The 16979-nt window shown below is 49.8% G+C and overlaps 6 protein-coding genes across 6 annotated transcripts; 4 read left to right on the top strand and 2 right to left on the bottom strand.

The window, feature by feature from the left end:
* Positions 1-1791: 1791 nt before the first annotated feature.
* Positions 1792-3229, top strand: L3040_005269 (uncharacterized protein; the record flags this gene model as incomplete). The annotated part of the gene is made up of 2 exons (XM_007297081.1): positions 1792-2331; positions 2402-3229. The coding sequence occupies 2 exons, from the start codon at positions 1792-1794 to the stop codon at positions 3227-3229; spliced, it is 1368 nt and encodes a 455-aa protein (XP_007297143.1).
* A 1965-nt stretch (positions 3230-5194) lies between these two features.
* Positions 5195-5499, bottom strand: L3040_005270 (uncharacterized protein; the record flags this gene model as incomplete). The annotated part of the gene is made up of 2 exons (XM_066157306.1): positions 5195-5217; positions 5298-5499. 2 exons carry the CDS (start codon positions 5497-5499, stop codon positions 5195-5197), a joined length of 225 nt encoding a protein of 74 aa, XP_066011614.1.
* Positions 5500-6171: 672 nt separating this feature from the next.
* L3040_005271 (uncharacterized protein) lies at positions 6172-7042 on the top strand (the record flags this gene model as incomplete). Its single annotated transcript, XM_066157307.1, has 4 exons — positions 6172-6219; positions 6271-6367; positions 6418-6501; positions 6609-7042. The coding sequence occupies 4 exons, from the start codon at positions 6172-6174 to the stop codon at positions 7040-7042; spliced, it is 663 nt and encodes a 220-aa protein (XP_066011615.1).
* A 246-nt stretch (positions 7043-7288) lies between these two features.
* Positions 7289-7767, top strand: L3040_005272 (uncharacterized protein; the record flags this gene model as incomplete). The annotated part of the gene is made up of 3 exons (XM_066157308.1): positions 7289-7329; positions 7419-7659; positions 7744-7767. The coding sequence occupies 3 exons, from the start codon at positions 7289-7291 to the stop codon at positions 7765-7767; spliced, it is 306 nt and encodes a 101-aa protein (XP_066011616.1).
* A 1361-nt stretch (positions 7768-9128) lies between these two features.
* L3040_005273 (uncharacterized protein) lies at positions 9129-9913 on the top strand (the record flags this gene model as incomplete). Its single annotated transcript, XM_007297083.1, has 2 exons — positions 9129-9201; positions 9273-9913. 2 exons carry the CDS (start codon positions 9129-9131, stop codon positions 9911-9913), a joined length of 714 nt encoding a protein of 237 aa, XP_007297145.1.
* Positions 9914-10628: 715 nt separating this feature from the next.
* Positions 10629-13150, bottom strand: L3040_005274 (uncharacterized protein; the record flags this gene model as incomplete). The annotated part of the gene is made up of 4 exons (XM_007297084.1): positions 10629-11055; positions 11119-11730; positions 11799-12284; positions 12390-13150. 4 exons carry the CDS (start codon positions 13148-13150, stop codon positions 10629-10631), a joined length of 2286 nt encoding a protein of 761 aa, XP_007297146.1.
* Positions 13151-16979: the final 3829 nt, after the last annotated feature.

Consider the following 16979-nt stretch of genomic DNA (forward strand, 5'->3'; position numbering starts at 1 on the left):
GCTCTTGACCTGTCCAACGACAGCGGGAGATAGGGTCTTCTTGGCCTCAGTGAGATCTACCATGGAAAACAAATCTAAACATGCACCTGGCTACTAGACGCGTTCTAAACTCTTGCTTCGACATCTTAGAGGGAGAAACGGTTGTTACCAGTCCGGTTCAAGCCTCACGGCGCTGAATCGAATCAATTTCTCCATCTATATAATGGCTCCGTGGCCAAAGTATTGGTCTCTAAACTCTCTCCCGAAATTTACCACTTTTTACTTCCGAACTTCTACCTCCCGCAGATTTTTCTTTTTCATTTGGTTGATATAGAGTGCTACACTGACGTCTTCCATCAATTGGCGGAGGAGTGGGGATATGCTTGAGCGGCTAGGCTGCTTGGACTAGAATCCCCACTTTGCCCCAGTTGGTGCAGATTCGAATATCGGAAAACCCATTCAATTATATTTGTAAATTGGAACGTCATGGAGTTTCCAGTTGAGTTTTGCACTTTAAGGCAATTGTTTGGGGCAAGTTTTTGACAACTATTTTTGTTGCTCTTGTTGTCCTGCCTGCGGGGGCTGGCTCGCTTACTAGAGCCATAACATCAAGATCTAGCACTACCTACTTACCTTTCCGTCATCTGTGTATCTAACCCGGGGTCGAAAGATATGTCTTGCTTAGAAAATGATGGCAGCAGGACTGAGCTAGGACTGCGAGCCTCGAATACTCTCCAAGTGATTATAAAAGGTATGGCCCGAGGGTCAGCTAGATCTGATACCCACAGTCTGGTGGACACGTCGACACGTGACCAGAAAGGGGTATTCGCTTATAGGCAGGAGCGACAAAAACATGGACGACGTTGAGGCTTTGATTGACAAGATCTGAAAAATTTGAAACTTCCTTACCCTCGAATTCTGCTCAAGGCTAGAGTCCCAAGTAGGTATCAGTCCATGATCGTCACCTCCCTCAGTCGTCTCATCGCCGCGTCGTGGATGGATGTCGTTCACCGGATGATTGAGCGGACAGGAAAAAGAACCCGGGACTCGACTCTCTTGTGGTCGCTCGTACCTTGGGGGGCTGGGAGTTCCAGACTTCGCGAATGAGGTTCATAAGCGGGTAGGATAGCGGGAGGACCAAGGGGCTGAAGGGGGGATGAAACAGTCTGGGAACACGCACAGACGGGGCACAGATGGAATCTTCTCTAGTGAAGATCAAGCAATGGCTTTTATTAATGTACCCAAGCTTTTGATTGCCATGCAAATCATCAAGAGTTGAGCTCGCTTAGGAAATGGTATTGAAGCTTGGACATCTCAGAACTTATAGCAGCCCTCTCTTTGCGTTGCGTTAAACAGGTATCTCGAGCAGAAGAAGGCACAACTGAAGGCGAATATCGATTCCCATTGCGTCCGTCCGCTGGTTCTCTTGGGCCCGAAATCGTGGGATCTTACCTTTACTTCTTCAGAGTTGGACTTCTTGCAAGCTTGTCGCAGTTTTGCCACATCTGCGCTAATAAACGCCCGCTCCGGTCAGACACCCGTAAGAAGCACAACCCACAGACATCTGAAGTCTGTTGATTGCTTCCGCAGAAGCATATCACCCGTCCCTCCAGTACAATCAGGTCTCTTACACAGATCGTAGGTGAATACCTCAGCCGTCCAACCGCCATTAGCTCCAAGCTCCCTAAACAGGGCCCACAGCTGCCTCTTATATACGGTCTCCCCGGATTTCAACCTCGTTTTGTAATATATGGATAGAGAAATTGTCTCTCTTGAATCCATCTCAGACTCGAGAAAAATCAGCAGTTTCCAATGGAGCATATTCAGCAGTTTTCAATGGAGCATATTCGGCCGACCACGAATCTGGACCCGCTCCCCCCGGACATCCGCAACGGGATGATCGCGATGGGCATATTCGGGGTCCTGTCGACTGTGTCCACCTTCTCTCTCATGGCCATCATCACCCACCGCATGATCTACTGGCGCCGGTACTTCGACCAACCGATCGCCACGAACCAGATCTTCGTCCTCATCTACAACCTCCTCCTGGCCGATTTCCAGCAGGCGCTCAGCTTCGTTATCTCGTTCCACTGGTTGGCCCAGAACAAGCTCGTCGACTCGTCCCCCGCCTGCTTCGCCCAGGGCTGGCTCGTGCAGATCGGGGACGTCGCGTCGGGACTCTGGGTGCTTGCCATTGCCGTGCACACGTTCATCAACATCGTGGGGAGGAGGGCTGTCAAATACCGGACTTTTGTGATCGCCGTGGTCCTGGTGTGGATGTTCAGCTTGTTCCTGACCGTCATTGGTCCAGTCAAAAGCAAGGATGAGTTCTTTGTGCCTGCAGGAGCTTGGGTGAGTGGAACTGACTCTCATCTGGTCCATATATATATATAAAGTCGTCCCGTTACTAATGGGCAAGTAGTGCTGGATGAACGAAACACACAGGATGGAGCGGTTGTATCTCCACTACATCTGGATCTTCATCTCGCAGCTGGGATCATTCGTCATCTACATCTCCATCTTCTTCTTCCTCCTTCGAAACAGCTTCGCCGTCTCCAGCAAAAAATCCCAAGAGCCCGCCGTCCTCACCCTTACATCCCCTACCGATTCTCGCACCAGCCCCTTCAAAGAGAGTCCCACGACGACGACGACGATCATGTCAACCGGGCGCGAACAGTTCCTCGCATCCCGAACCCGAATCCTCAAGATCGCGAGCTACATGGTCGTCTACCCCTTCGCCTACGTCTTCCTCACCCTGCCTCTCGCCACCGCGCGAATCGCGTCCATGGTCGGCAGACCGCCGCCGCTGGTGTTCTTCCCCGTCTTCGGCGCGTTGATGGCGAGCTGCGGGTTCATAGACGTCATCCTGTATCTCACGACGCGCAAGGCACTCATTCACAGCAGCGTCGGCCCCAAACACCAGAGCAGCAGCAGCAATAGTCCTCCCCGAGCCCAGAACAGCGAGTCGAGGAGCGCGCTGCGCGCTCAGTCTCTTTGGCTGGGCGATATGGAGGATGGAGCCGGCCGGGACGTGGAAAGTGTGCTGTCCGCCACCACCAACGGTGAGCCGATGGACGGCGCCATCTTCGTGTCCAGATCCGTGGTCACGCGATCCCATGTCGCGTATCTGGATAAAGACTTGCCGAGCACGCCTGGGACGTTACCGCCGAGGCCGGATTCCGTGCAGAGTACTCTGGTGGCAAGCAAGGACGCTACAGTTAGTCACGGCTCGCAAAAATGGTCGAGGTGATCTAGTGCTCCAACGGATGGGTGCCATTGTTTGTTAGCGTTTGCTTATTTTGTTGTTGGAACCCGACATGCATGATACCCCATATTCCAGTTTACTATACCTTTCATATAATAATAACAATAATATAACAACATTACTAAACAGTGTACATGCACCTCCCTACCTAGCGTTCGTTGTCATTCTCCAACGTTCGTTCCAGCCAGGTACTGATCTGATTGTATCTTCTTAATGAAATAAAATCGTCCACACTATCCTCACTTCTTGCTCAGCGAACAACAAATCCCTCCAAAGCTTGCAAGCATAGCTAGTAATCCTTATCCAAAATCTGCAAGTCGCCTTCCCCGCGAACATAAACGCGAGATGATAGAAGCTGAATGTATCGGCATATATGCTTACATACATACGTACTCTACACCAAGTATTTCGCTCAAAGATGTATATGTGAACAAGTAAATCAAAACACCTCCTTCCCTCTCCTCTCCTCTCCTCTCCTCTCCTCTCCTCTCCTCTCCTCTCCAAATACCTACCCACACTCCCATCCATTGTAGATGATAACCCACCTCCACTACCTATTAGTGCAGAGAGGCGCTTGAAATACACTTGTCTCGGTTTTTTTTTAAATATATAGGCAGGCAGGCGAGCATGGCAGATTTTAGGTCAAAAGATTTCGCACCTTGTTGATATACCGGAATAGTTTGTTGGCACGGCAGTTCTGCCAGCAGGCGGGATGGGATGTCTTTTGCTCAGTAGGCAGAGAGAGAGAGGGTCGTCTTCAGGATAAACTGGTTATTGAAACGCCGAAAATAATAGATGTATTCGATAGCGTTTTTGGTTCTCAGAACAAATAGCGTATTTCTATCTATGTGCGGGCTTCTTCCGATGTCTTTTTTGGGGGGTGGGCAGAGGGGGCGGTTCTTTTTAGAATTATACGTGGCGAAATTCGAAATTTTCGCTTTCTATTATTTGTTTTTGCAAGGGTTTCTTTTTTCCTTTCGAGAAGCTGCACTCCAGATAGGGTTTGGAGAGTTGGGCAAAAGTGACCTCGCCGTACTTGGAAGAGAGTTGAGGCTGTTCTTGCTCGTTGTTATTGCGGAGGTCGGTGGCATCAACGAATGTGAATGCGTACATGAGTGAGGCAGTGATGGAATGTTTTGTGTGACTTTGAAGTTCGCAGCGGCTCCTCCTGTCAACAATCAGATCAGAGGCAGTAGCGTGCAGCAACTTGCAGTAAGGACCATCTACGCCTTTACGTGAAATTCAAATAACAGTAATTACTTGTGTGCGGAGGACAATGTGTTCCTTTCACGGAGACTTCTTGAGCACCTGTTCATCTAGTCAACAAAATTTCAGCTGTTGAAGAAGAGATGGCGCAGTGATATTCAGAACTTTGACTAGATATAGGAAATGGAGTTTCTAGGGGTCACGTTCTGATCAGTGTCTGGTCGTATATAGTGATTTGCAAGCTCTTCACCCTTAGTCTGGGGATCTACGAGCAGAGATGCTCTAATCTATCGCATAGAAATGACCACCGATAACTCGGATAGATGCTCCGTTGCTCCGGTGCATGCTTTGCAATTCAGCTTTCGAGCACATCTCTGCATCAATGGGAGACGCTCTCTTTCAAAGGTACCCGTGGAGAAGGATAAACCTATTATCGTTGAGAGAATGCAGACCACACCCTGTACCAGACTCCCTAGCTTCGACGTTCAAAACGGCCGATAGAGTTAGGATCGTGTTGTGCAGAAGCAGACCTGCAATGCACATTGCAGTTTCCAGTAATATAACCCTACACCGCACGGCAGATCGCAACGCGTGTCGCAGATTGCCTCAATGGCGATTCAAAAACATCTCCCGGGAAGAGGAATCATCTTTTCCTTACACACGGTTACAAATAGGACTTTGCCACGGCTTAACAGATAGAGGGATGCGTTCGCTTGCCTTATACTCGGAAGAAGGATTACCGGACTAACCTCGGCGGCAAGACTCCACTGCCGCTGGTAAGATATGTTTCCAAAGTCGACTCCCTTCTTCAATATCTGGCAACCGGAGAATGCTATATTGGACTTACTGCCCCATCGAGTAGAAGTGATTGTGTTTTCGGAATTGAGAAGCAGTACCCAGACACTAAGCATCATGGCTTCCGCTTCTCGAATCCCGAACATGAGGGCCCAAATTCGCGATAGAATGGTATCGTAAGTCGCGACACTTGGTCCAGCAAGAGCAAAGACCATCCACGGGCATTTCGTCGCGGTCATGCAAACCGCAAGCATGGCTATCTGAAGAAGTATTTTCTTGAACCGAATCAAAGCGGTGTTAAAGTCGTAAGTCGTTGGACGTTTTGTAAACCACTCGCTTTTCTCTGACGCTGTCGTACGGATGAAAAGATACTCGTGACTAGTCATCGGGGTCCATCATCGAGAGAGTGAGTAGCTTCGAGAGATCCGCTCGGGCATTGCTCTGGGCTTGATGGCTCGTGGTTTTCGTCGACTTGTATCAATACGGGGAATGGCTGATGGTGATAGCCATCCACCCAGACCAAGAGCAGATAAGCCAGGCGCAATCACCTGTATCCTCGCGATTCTCGTCTTGGATTTATCACTGTCAATAGGGTACCGCCGCGGAAACAGTAGGCGGCGACAGTATTCGTCTCTGGGTTTGAGCAGCATCGATCGAACAAGAAGACACCTGAGCAAGAGCCAGTGTTCCTGATGTCGCTCCCTCTCAGCCGGCAAGCGAAGAGGACTTGTTCCCGCCATCGCAGGACCCTTCGCATTCGGCATGAGTTGGAATTGTGGGTCCTTGTGATTATTACCCTTGTGGTATAGTTGAATGGCACGTGACTAGCATTGCACGGGACACGTTTAATTTGACGACATACTCGGAGAAATACCGTGGAAAAAATGCATTCGGCCTCAATCAATGGAAAAAATATAGCAGACAAAATGGCATCAGGAGCCCATCCATCGCTGCCTAATGAGCTCTGGATCCAGGTCCTCGAGAATCTAGCTGCAGACCAAGATGATGATCTTCCGACGCTGTAGTATAGCTGCCCGCAGGTCAATACAGCATTCAAAGAAGCAGCCGAGTCCATAGTCCGCGAGACACAATTGCCAGAATTTTTGCTATACTTCGAGCTAGGTGCGTGTATGGTGTCGGGGAGTTCTGGTTGGAAGCTAAATAAGAAGTAGGAGACGGTGATGTACAAGATCATTTCAGATTAGAATTCTCCAAACTCTCCAAAGACGGAGTCACTGCCACATTTACACTCGACAGTTAAGACCAAGACCACCCTGCGAAACACGTGAAATCGAGATTTGTAAATCTACGTGCTCATCTGATGAAGGAAGAGAAAACATCGAGGGCCCTCCTCATTTAGTAGTCATCGATCGGGCTGTGAACGATGGCCCAATACCAGGCCTATCCGTGAACTACAAGGACTTCGAATTGAGCTGCAACTGGCAGAAGCTATTTGTTTCTTTCTATGCCGAGGAGTTCCTCTATCGTGCCATCATGCCAAGAACACGGGAGAAGCGGAAGCCACTCTTAGCAGACGTGCAAGTGAAGGCCGCAAGAAGAGAGGTTTGTCCTCGCTATCTGACGACGAAGGAGATTAGAAAGTTTGTAAAGGATTCTCAAACTGCCAGAAAGATGGCCCGCAGGGCTCGTATACGGGGGCAGTTCAAGGAATACTATGGTACAGAATGGGACTTTGATCGTGATGGAGACCCAGCTGTGGAAAAGAAGTGCCTTATAATTATCGAGAACATGAGGCATCCGGCCTACATCGAGGATTCGAGTGACGATGCAATCTAGACCGCAGACAACGGGGAGGAGGACGAAGACGAACAAGATGAGTGGGAGACCACCGACAGTGATGACGCGGACTACTAGGTGGTCTTGACATGGAAGAAGCGGACACCCATTTACGGTTCAACGGCCGGTTCAACGGATTCCTCTTAAGACCAATACCAAGGACATATAATCCTAGCGGATACGGAGTTGACGGGACATATGTGGTATAGACATGTTCTACTTTCACCCAGGATCTCGGCGAACCTAATGAAGGTAGCCCTGGGCGATGAAATACCGAGTCTCGGGAAGTAAAGCAATATCTTTCCATCTCCTAATTCAAATATCCAATATCATCCGATTCTCTCCTTCCGGTAACCAGTATTGATATAAATTTTAGGCGTTATTCGAGATCTATCAGAGACGTTCTCCTCTCGGACGCTTGTGTTGCCTCCCCTGCCTTATCCTGCCGAACTGGGTCTACAGGATATTCTCATCGGGATCACATACTCTTCCTTGGGCTGAATCGACGTCTACATGACTGTTTCACAGTCGCTTTCGGCCGCGAAGGCGTAAGCATCGTCAAGAAGTCTGGCAGCGAAGTCACCATAGTAAAGGAACCGGTAGAGGACCTCCTTAAAGTATGCGCACTTCCCTATCAATCTATCCCCTATGGCTACTGACTAGCAGGATTTCCAGTCAAGATCATTGCTAATAGACATCAGAGGGCAAGAAATCTACTGCTATAAAAGATACATCTTTAGCGAAAGCGACTCCGATCTCGGAACCTTTAGCGGATATTATATACTTATGAAATATCTATCTCGAACTGATTGGATATCAGCATTGAAAACTATATCTACAAGATTCCCGACCCAACTCCTTCTAAGTCCGTAGGGCCCCGATTTATTGTGCAGACATTGGTAGCACAGTCTGCAACGCCATCGTCTCTGCCAAGTGCAGCGAAAGAGCAGTTATCCTCTTCGATATTAGTGGTTTCGCATGTTTCGTCATTCAATTCTCTTCCAGGTTGGAAGATGAGACCATTGTTTCCTTCCCACAAACAGGAGCAAGGGTCCTGTAAGGCTGCTGAGATTTGTCTGCAGGGCTAGCCCGGATATAACTACCAAGCCAGATAGTATAAAGTATATATTCCTATTTCAAATCGATGCCGATGGGCGATATTCATATGCTGACCTAGTGTCGTGCAAAGGAATGCCATCCTACGAGGAGGATGAGGAGAAGTGTTACGCTCTCTGACCATTAATTCTGCATTGAGATCCCGTCAGTCTCGTTCCCTCTTCCCTACTCTTTTCCCTTCCCTCTCGTCTCATTTCATTAGGGTAAGGCTTACCTTGCCATAGGAAATTATCTTTTTCCTTCGAACCTATTGCTTCGAACCTCCCTTGGTAGCCCCTGAAATTCATTCACGGCTCGACACAATACCAGAATCGAGACCTCTGAATACAGCGGGAAGGGCTACAAGAAGACGAAGATGAGGTCCAGAGATGTTTTCGTTGCTACGCAATCATTTGCTTCTTTGTTTCCGTGCTGATTGCTTCGCCTGAAATGATCTGTAACAAAGTCAAGCAATTGAGCGTTTGTTAGCTTGCTTCAATTGCAATATTTCTTTGCTTGCTTCATGTTCTTACAATGGTTATAATTGGGACATCCGCACTCTTCCAGCTCGTGAAATTGCTTCGTCTTATAATGTCCTGCAACGTAAAGTAGTGTCTGTTTATATCTTCTCCGCGGTAGTGCACTGCTTGACATACACCTCTAGGAGGGAGAGAGACAAGCTATAATAGAACATGCAGGCGTTACTAGTAGGCTTGGAACAACAAACAAGTTCAACTTCACTCGTCTGTGCATTTAGATCTAGAAGCCTTTCGAAGACTGGGGAGTAGTCACCTTACCGACCAACCAAGACTGAGTCTGTCGCGCCACGTGGAGTGAATGAGTAAATAACGTGACGCGCTTAGCGTCGATCTTAGTTCTCAACTTCCTATTTCAACTCACCTCGCTCTCCGACAACCTCTCGACCTCCCAAACTACAACACAAACTGCAACCCATCCCACAACACATCCATCCTACATACAAGACTACATTATGAATTCGCTCAGCAACATCCAACGCAGTCCCCGCACGGGGAATACCGAGTTCGAGGAGAGCGCTGCCACCAGTATGCAACACCATCCATCCTCCTTACCTGAATACAAACACAAGTACAACCTGCTAACCACCAGTAACCAGCCGTGGTCGACCCGGCTCTTGCTACCGCTCCAGCGGTCCCCGTCGACCAGGTCGCCCCCGCCGTCCCCGCCGTCCCTGCCGCCTCCCCTGCCGGTCCGACCACCACCACCACCACCACTCGCTTCCGCACCCCCCGTCCCTCCCGCCCCAACCGCCAGCCGCGCTCCCTCCTTAGCCAGCGCTTCGGCTCCCCCACCCGCGGCAGCAGCAGCAGCACCACCACCACCAACGCCGACAACACCACCACCACCACCACCGACGGAGACCGGGAGATGATCACCAGCCTCCTCGCCGCCGCCGGCCCATTCGCCCGCATCTGCCCCATCTCCCTCCAGCGCGCGGGCCTGGGCCCCCACCACCTCGCCTGTCCCCTTCGCAACTGCACTCTGCAGCAGCTCTGCGATACGCACCCCGCCGACCTCCCGCTGCACATGTACCACGGCTGCCAGCTCGCCCACGTCAAGGCCACCTGCCTCGCCAGCGTCCAGGCCGCGCACGTGACGGAGCCGCGGCTCCTCCACCGCGAACGCTACATCCACTGCGAGGATACGGATCCGTTGGGCGGTGAGTGGATGATGCGACGAGCGGCCGCCGAACTGACAGAGCTGCACGCGCGTGGAGAGGTGGGTGTTCAGACCTAGGAAGGCGGAGAAGGAAGAGAGGGGAGGAAGGGAGTGAAGTCAAAAGTGAAGTCAGGATAAGGGCTCACAATAGATAGAGATAGAGATTCTATTCCGTGCGCTGTATACCTCTAATGGATACCTCTACCCTTCCACATGCTACATGATCCATGATACGTGATATACCCCCGTGATAATACTCTTTTCGCAAGATAAAACTCGAATTCAATAGCGAACTCACTCTCCATCTAAACTCCACCTCAGGCTTCCCGGATTTTCTTTCACCTTTAACAAGGTTTACAAACCCTCACCTTCAAAGAAGTTTACACACCCTCACCTTGAAGATAGCCTCCCTTCTCCCTCCTGTTCCTGTTCATATTACAACCACAACCACAACCACAGCAAGAGAGTCCAAGTAGAGAAAGAGAGGCTTGATCCATCCACTCATCGTCTCGTATCCCTCTCATATCCCATGTAATCATTCATCAATCGTGGCCCTTCCTCCCTCCCTGGCCGCCCTCCCCCCCCTTCCTCTTCGACCAGACCATGAACCAACCCAACCCCCGCGATCGATCTATCTAGCAGTCCCTCAGAAAGCAGCAGCAGAAGCCAGGTATAAATCTTGGCAGAGCGCGAGAATCTACATGCGAAGAAAAAAAACCCCCCTCTCCCTCCGCCGCCTCAAAGACGAATATACAGCCCGCAAAGCTTCCAAAGCACCCCCTCTGAACGACTCTCATCTCAGCACGGCGTAAGCCAAGCAGAGAGCGGCGATAGCCAGCACCAGTCGCTGCACCGCTCTGCTTCCCTGCAGGGTATCAACCCAGGCGTAAAAAGCCGGGACGCCGAACTTGACGCCTTGCATGTAGACCTTGGCGCCGTCGGCAAAGAAGCAGCAGCATCCTCCGTCGCCGTCGCAGTCGTCGTGGTCGTCGTTATTATTGTTGTTGTTGCTGTTCCTGGCAGGTGCTGGGAGGGGCTTGCGGCCACCTCGGAGGGTTGAGGGGGCGTATTCCCAGGCGTCGGCATGGCGCGGGTACATGAAGAGGGAGACGAAGACCGGGACAAAGATGCGACTGATGGGGTTCAAAGGCGGATAGGCATGGATCTTGCCGTCGATGAGGAAGTGGGAGTCTTGCGCGCTGAGGACAAAGGGGGCAATCCTGTTGTTTGTTGACGTGGTTAGCATTCGTGTTCTCTCTTCTTCACTGTCTGTCCCTCCCTACCTTAATGAGGATGTGATTGGAAGTGGTAAAAGAAAGGAGAGAGAGAGAAGAACTTGCTTGAATACATCACTTTGTCGTTCGGCCTCGCTTCTCATCTCCATGTCGATGGTCTTCAAGGTGTCGCTGTCAATGACCTTGCCCAAGGACAGGATCGTTCCAATTTCCTCGTGCTGGTGCTTCTCGTAGGCCTCTTTAAATCCATCGATGACACGTCGCAGCCCCTCCCCTGAAAAACTCTCCTTGTGGGTGACCTCTGCGTAGCGGCGAAATGCCTCGAGACCCTTTTCCATCAAAAGGTGCTGGGAGACGTTCTCTTGCATCAGGCTCTTGGTTGACGCGGCCTCGATCGCCGGGAAGTACACATGTTCCTCTACGAGCTGGTGGTGGTGCATGAAGTCATACGTCGTGGAGCAATATGATAGCAGAGACGAAGCAGCCGAGGTTGCAGGCCTAACATTATACGAGTGTGCGTAGATAGCGTTGAGAGCGCGGAAGATCGTGTTATGCGTCTGAGCCATGAAGCGCGCAGCCTCTACGCAGTGGTGACCTTTAGGAACCGAAGGGTCGGTGAGAACGCCAGTGCTAGTAATTAGCTTGAATGGAGTTTCGGGCCTATCACACGAGTATTAGCATTGATTGCATCATATGATTGGAGGTATAAGGAGGCAGTATGGGCTTACCATGCTGGAATTGCTCCAGTCTTGACTGCTCCATGATTTTCTGGAAGAAGGTAATGAGCTACGGAACCTTTAATTGCCTCTATCTGGTTCACATAAGGCTGGTCTTTCCAAGGAGTAAAGCCGAGCATACTCTTGGCCTTCTCAATGGAATATGTTCTGGTGTAAAGTACAAACTCCATACGCTCTACAAGCAAAGCCTTCGGTCGAAGCTTGCCTTTTGAGGTGGCCCAGACGAACCACTCGGCAAAGTGCGCCATCGCCATAACGATGTGTGGAGGGATGTAAATAATTCCCTCAAAAGGTCGCTCATGTCCTGCAGTTGCCCAGAACATTCGGAAGAAATCAAGTGGGTGGTGAGGTTCGTCGTCGGTAATGTTGTATGCCTGGCCTGAGATCTTGATAGCCTTGGGGTCTGACATCTCAGCAAGCATGCCCTTGGCAGCAAGCAAGTGAGCGATAGCTACGTGTCCGACGTAAACCACATCCCTAAGAGGCGCAGTAATTTAGCAGGTGGTTGCGATTATATTCCTCAGGAGCAGGTGCTGGAGGAAATGCATTGTGGGGGAATAGGCGCTGTCTGATTCAACTTACATCTCCGCGTCGTTGTATCCCGTCCACATACCCGTGTATCCATCCTCAAGAGCTTGAATGACCGGTCCGACCATCTGGCCATCTCCCTCGCCATACAAGGCGGTTGGACGAATAGTGCAAGTCAATATCCCACCCTTCCCATTAGCTTGGAGGACTATCTTGTCAGCCAGAGCTTTGGCAATGTGGTATGGATCGCCTCTGATGAGCCGAGGCACTGCTAACGTAGGAGCGTTCTCATCAGCATGGTCATATCCACCACCTGGGCTGGCAACGATCGGGGCTGAAGAGGTGTAGATATACAGCTTAACGGTACCAATCTCTCTAGCAGCGAGGAGTAGGTTTTGATTGCCGTTTATATTGACGCGGAAAATGTCTGGAACACTCTCATGGTCTTTGTAAGCGTGTGGTGATGCGGTGTTAATAATGGTCTTTGGCTTGACCTTGCGCATGACATGCCGGACGTGCTGGATGTTGGTGATATCCCCTATGAGATAGTTGACGCCATCTTGGAGATTTTTGAAGGGAGATCGGCACATAACTGTGACAGAAGTGCAAGCTGGGTCATTGTCACAGAAACGGACGATGTGGTGGCCTAAAAATCCACACCCGCCGATGATAAGGACATCACCTAAGCTACCATCAGACAATGATGGCCATTTTCCCATGGAACGCATGCTGGTAAGCGTGTTGGAGAGGCTGGAGGAAGTGGTTGGTGAGGAGGCACCGCTCGCTAAGCCGATCTGGTCTTTGACAGCTTCCATGTTTTTGGTGTGCGTCGAGAACCATACAGGCAAGGGGGATCTACCGGGAAATATATGATGGGCGGAGAGAATAGAGCCTCGGAGATATTCAGGTTGAATAGAGGTAGATGGAGAGTCGCTTCGCTGTAGCTTGCAAGTGATTAAAATTTTGGAAGAGGGGGGCAGATCAACCGTATGCACTTATGTAGAGAATCTGAGTGGGCCTATGAAAGAACCTAGTAGATAAAAGAATATGGTTAGGGGAAGGATACCAACATATGGCAAGAGTGTTTGGGGACAATCAATCGAGCTTCTTCCTGTCCGAATAGATAATTTGACTTACTGACTCAATCTGGGAATCAGATAAAAGCGCCTAGAGGGTTGGAAACAACTTCCTCCCAGTATAGCCTCTCAATGCTTCCACCGTTGAAGTATCTGAAGGTCCTTGACCTTGCTTTGGTAACGCAGATTGCATCGCCGACGATGGGTAGTACACGAGCTGCAGTATTCTGCATTTCTGTCACATCCAGGGTTCCCGTTGAATTCGGTGTTACGGAGTGCAGACCTAGATTGGTGCTCCAGGGAAAGAATTCTCGATCATGCAGCAGTTGGGGATGGTTCGGTCCCTACCACAGCATGGAAACCTAGTACTTTATTGAGGTTTTACGTTGTACAGAGTAGCAAAGCTGACATCTCCCAGGATAGTACCCGCCATAGTCTAGTCGGACGACCTTTCTAGCTGCTATCCCATGTCTTGCACGAGCTGGTGAGACCGTGTGAAGTCTCGATACCAATCATCAGAAGATTTTCGTCTATCAGGGGCCCAACTGGTCAGGATGAGTAATTTATGTAGAAGTCGGTCCATATCCCAAATCATAGGCTCTTAAAACTTGAGAGAATGACATCGAGCTACCTTGATAGTATGACAAACGGAACGTCAAATGTCATACGGAAGCTAGGCCTGACGGGTATACATGGCAGAGATGCGAGGCACAGAAAGGGAACATTCTATGGATGGCGTTTGAAATATTCGGCTATACTTGCGCATAACATACCAGGAGAGTTCATGCAAATTCTGGTTCCTCCGGTCCCGGAAGACCAATACCGGCGGATTATGTCTTGGCTAGGCCTGTTGCGGATTCGGGTGCTTGAATGCCGGAAACTCGTATTGTAGAGGAGCAAGAAGAGTATCAGAGATGCCGGGACCATACACATTTGCCCTCGCTACTACGCAATGGGGACCGGCACCTGTTGGGTGGTCTTGCGCCCCCCAAGTCCCAAGCTGAACGACTATTTGCAGCTGCAATTAGATCCTCTGTTAGGCACATTCTAAAAAGTCTGTCCATATTGAACGACACTGAAGATTGTCACACCTATCCGAGCTGCAAACGGATTTTATGGAGCCCGGAGACTCAAAAGCTGGAGAGTTTGTCCCGACCCAGGAACCGGGCTTGAGGTATTCAAGATCCTGGTAGTTGATGTGTCGAAGCGGGGAAGTTTTGGCTCCATTCCGAGAGCTAAGCATGGGATGTGTCAGAAGTTGTTGGTAGGTCGATTCTCAAGGCTGGAGAGTTTTGGCCGGACCTCTCCTACAAGCCAGCCATGAGATATATATCGCATTCCGTTTTTCAGCCTCTGGGAATCGTAGCATCAATGCCAGATAAGGAAGGCCCAGATATCAGTTGTTTCCAGAAAGCATTATGTTTGTGTCTGAAGACTCCTTAACCTCACTTAGACTGAAGGTTTGCGTGCTTTCTGTTGGTATTGCCTTTGGCTTAGTGGTGACCAAACGGCTACCCCATTGCTTCAACGTTCTTGTTAAAGAACGTTGAAAGAGGTCAATACCTATCCCCGCATACTCTGCATTCTCAAAAAGCCCTCCCCACGCTGTCTCTCCTCCTCTTTTGTTTGCCACAAGCGCTCTGAAGCCTCAGCAAGCATCCGCACCTGTTCAAAGGACGGTAAGGACGATCAAGGACGGTGAAGGACCCCTCCTTTGAGTCCCTTTGCAGCCTGCCATCTACCTCTTACCGCGTATTAAGGTGGAGAGTCTCCTGTCTTGCATTAATCCGCACTGTCGTTTGAATGAGCGGAAGTTTGAAATGTAAAAGATATCCAGGCACAAGATGTCGTCGGTTTGGTCTTCGCTTATGTACGCAAGGAAAATCACATCACTAGGGTCCCTAGCAGATCCACACCAGCCCAGCCCCTGAAGATCCCCAGCTAACGGCCTGAACCGTCGCCGCTGCTGGCTAGCCAGGACTAGGTCAGTAGTGACGGGGAGCTAGCTACCTATTAGTAAGATGCGGTTGTAGTGACACTCAAACGGTTATCTATCTCTCAACTCCCAACCCGCTGCCAGAAGCTCTCAAACCCGTAAATAAGTGTAACCTTAATCTTAATCAGGCTATCACCTATGAATGAGTTGGTTCTCTTCATGATTTACTACTATATCTCTTGGCCAAAGCATTGGCGACTGTAGAACCCGCGAGCTCAGGTCCGCGCAGAGTAATAATAGGCGACCACCAACCCAGCCCAGGCCATCTTCCAGCCAATGTTTTCCTTTCCGGGGTACCAGGACAAGGGGTAGGGGGACCAAAAGACGGGACCAGCTGGGTACAAACGCGGAAGCCAGGCAAGCTGCCATGGCATCTCGGGAAGATGCATACATTCATCTATATACCTCGCATGATACCGATGTGAAGAAGTGCAAGGTAAACACCACCACGATGCGTGGTAGCCACTCATTCATTGCTGTATAAGGCTTGGTAGATTCATTGCGTTTGCTATGAGCGAGACGAGGGGTAGAGAAGAAAAAGAAAAAATCGGGATATAGCATGATATGTTGATTCGCTTAGTTTGCCGGGTGTGATTTATGATATATGGACTGACGTGCAATCAGATGAGTACTCGGTAAGGATTGGGTATTTCAATGTCAGTGTCAGTGCCAAATTCAACTGGAAGCTTGACTACATTGGCGTACTGTCTCAATTGCCGTCAGAGGTCCTTCTTTCCTCCCACCTACCGAGGAGGCGGTCGGTCATTGGTTTGTAGCTAGGTCGCAAACGGGATTTGGAATTTGGGACATGAAACTAACATGAACTCCGGTATGCGTGGAAGTAAAATATGAGATGCAAGGTTGCTAGGGAAACCAGAATGCTGATTTTTACTGGCTCTGAAATATCCTATGTCAATGTAAACAAATATATGTATATATATATATGGGTAGCGGCGAGTTTTCTCAGATCACACGAGACGGCCGAGGAGTATGCTCGTTGGGGATTACAAGCGAGATGGGAAATTTAATTTCCGTTGGCGCACGCAAGAAGTTCTTCATAATCACCTTTTTTGTCGCTTCGGAACTGGTCACTGCCGAGAAGTCAAAGGGGGCAATCCATCCTGCTGTTCCAGCGCAGCGCCAATATCGTGGTGACCTCCATAGCGATGCCAAGAAAAAACTCGTGTACTTACAACTCGTCCAATATCGGGATCGATCCAGAAACAGAATTCATCCAACAGAAGAACATTTGCTTTGATACCCAGATAAAGGAGGATCGGCGAGTTATCTTGAACCGAGTGGGATGGATAGGTGAGCCTGGATTGTTGACTACCATGATGGTGAGTTTCATATACTACTTCATATATGTTTTCATCAGCGAAGTACTGGACGGTATCTGTTAGAACATTTTCGTAAGAAACGAAGGTCCGGCTTCTGAGAGAGATACTCAGTCAGGGTGATGAAAAGAGCCAGCAGACCCATGTTGCAGCTTCTGAGCCTGAGAAGCAGAAAAGTGGAGAGGAGGGCGCTGCATCTGAGAAGGTTACTGTCTCTGAGGAGCCTTTTCGGGAC

The sequence above is a fragment of the Drepanopeziza brunnea genome (assembly GCF_022702325.1).
Source record: "Drepanopeziza brunnea f. sp. 'multigermtubi' strain 214-2 chromosome Unknown ctg8, whole genome shotgun sequence".
NCBI classification, from domain to species: domain Eukaryota; kingdom Fungi; phylum Ascomycota; class Leotiomycetes; order Helotiales; family Drepanopezizaceae; genus Drepanopeziza; species Drepanopeziza brunnea.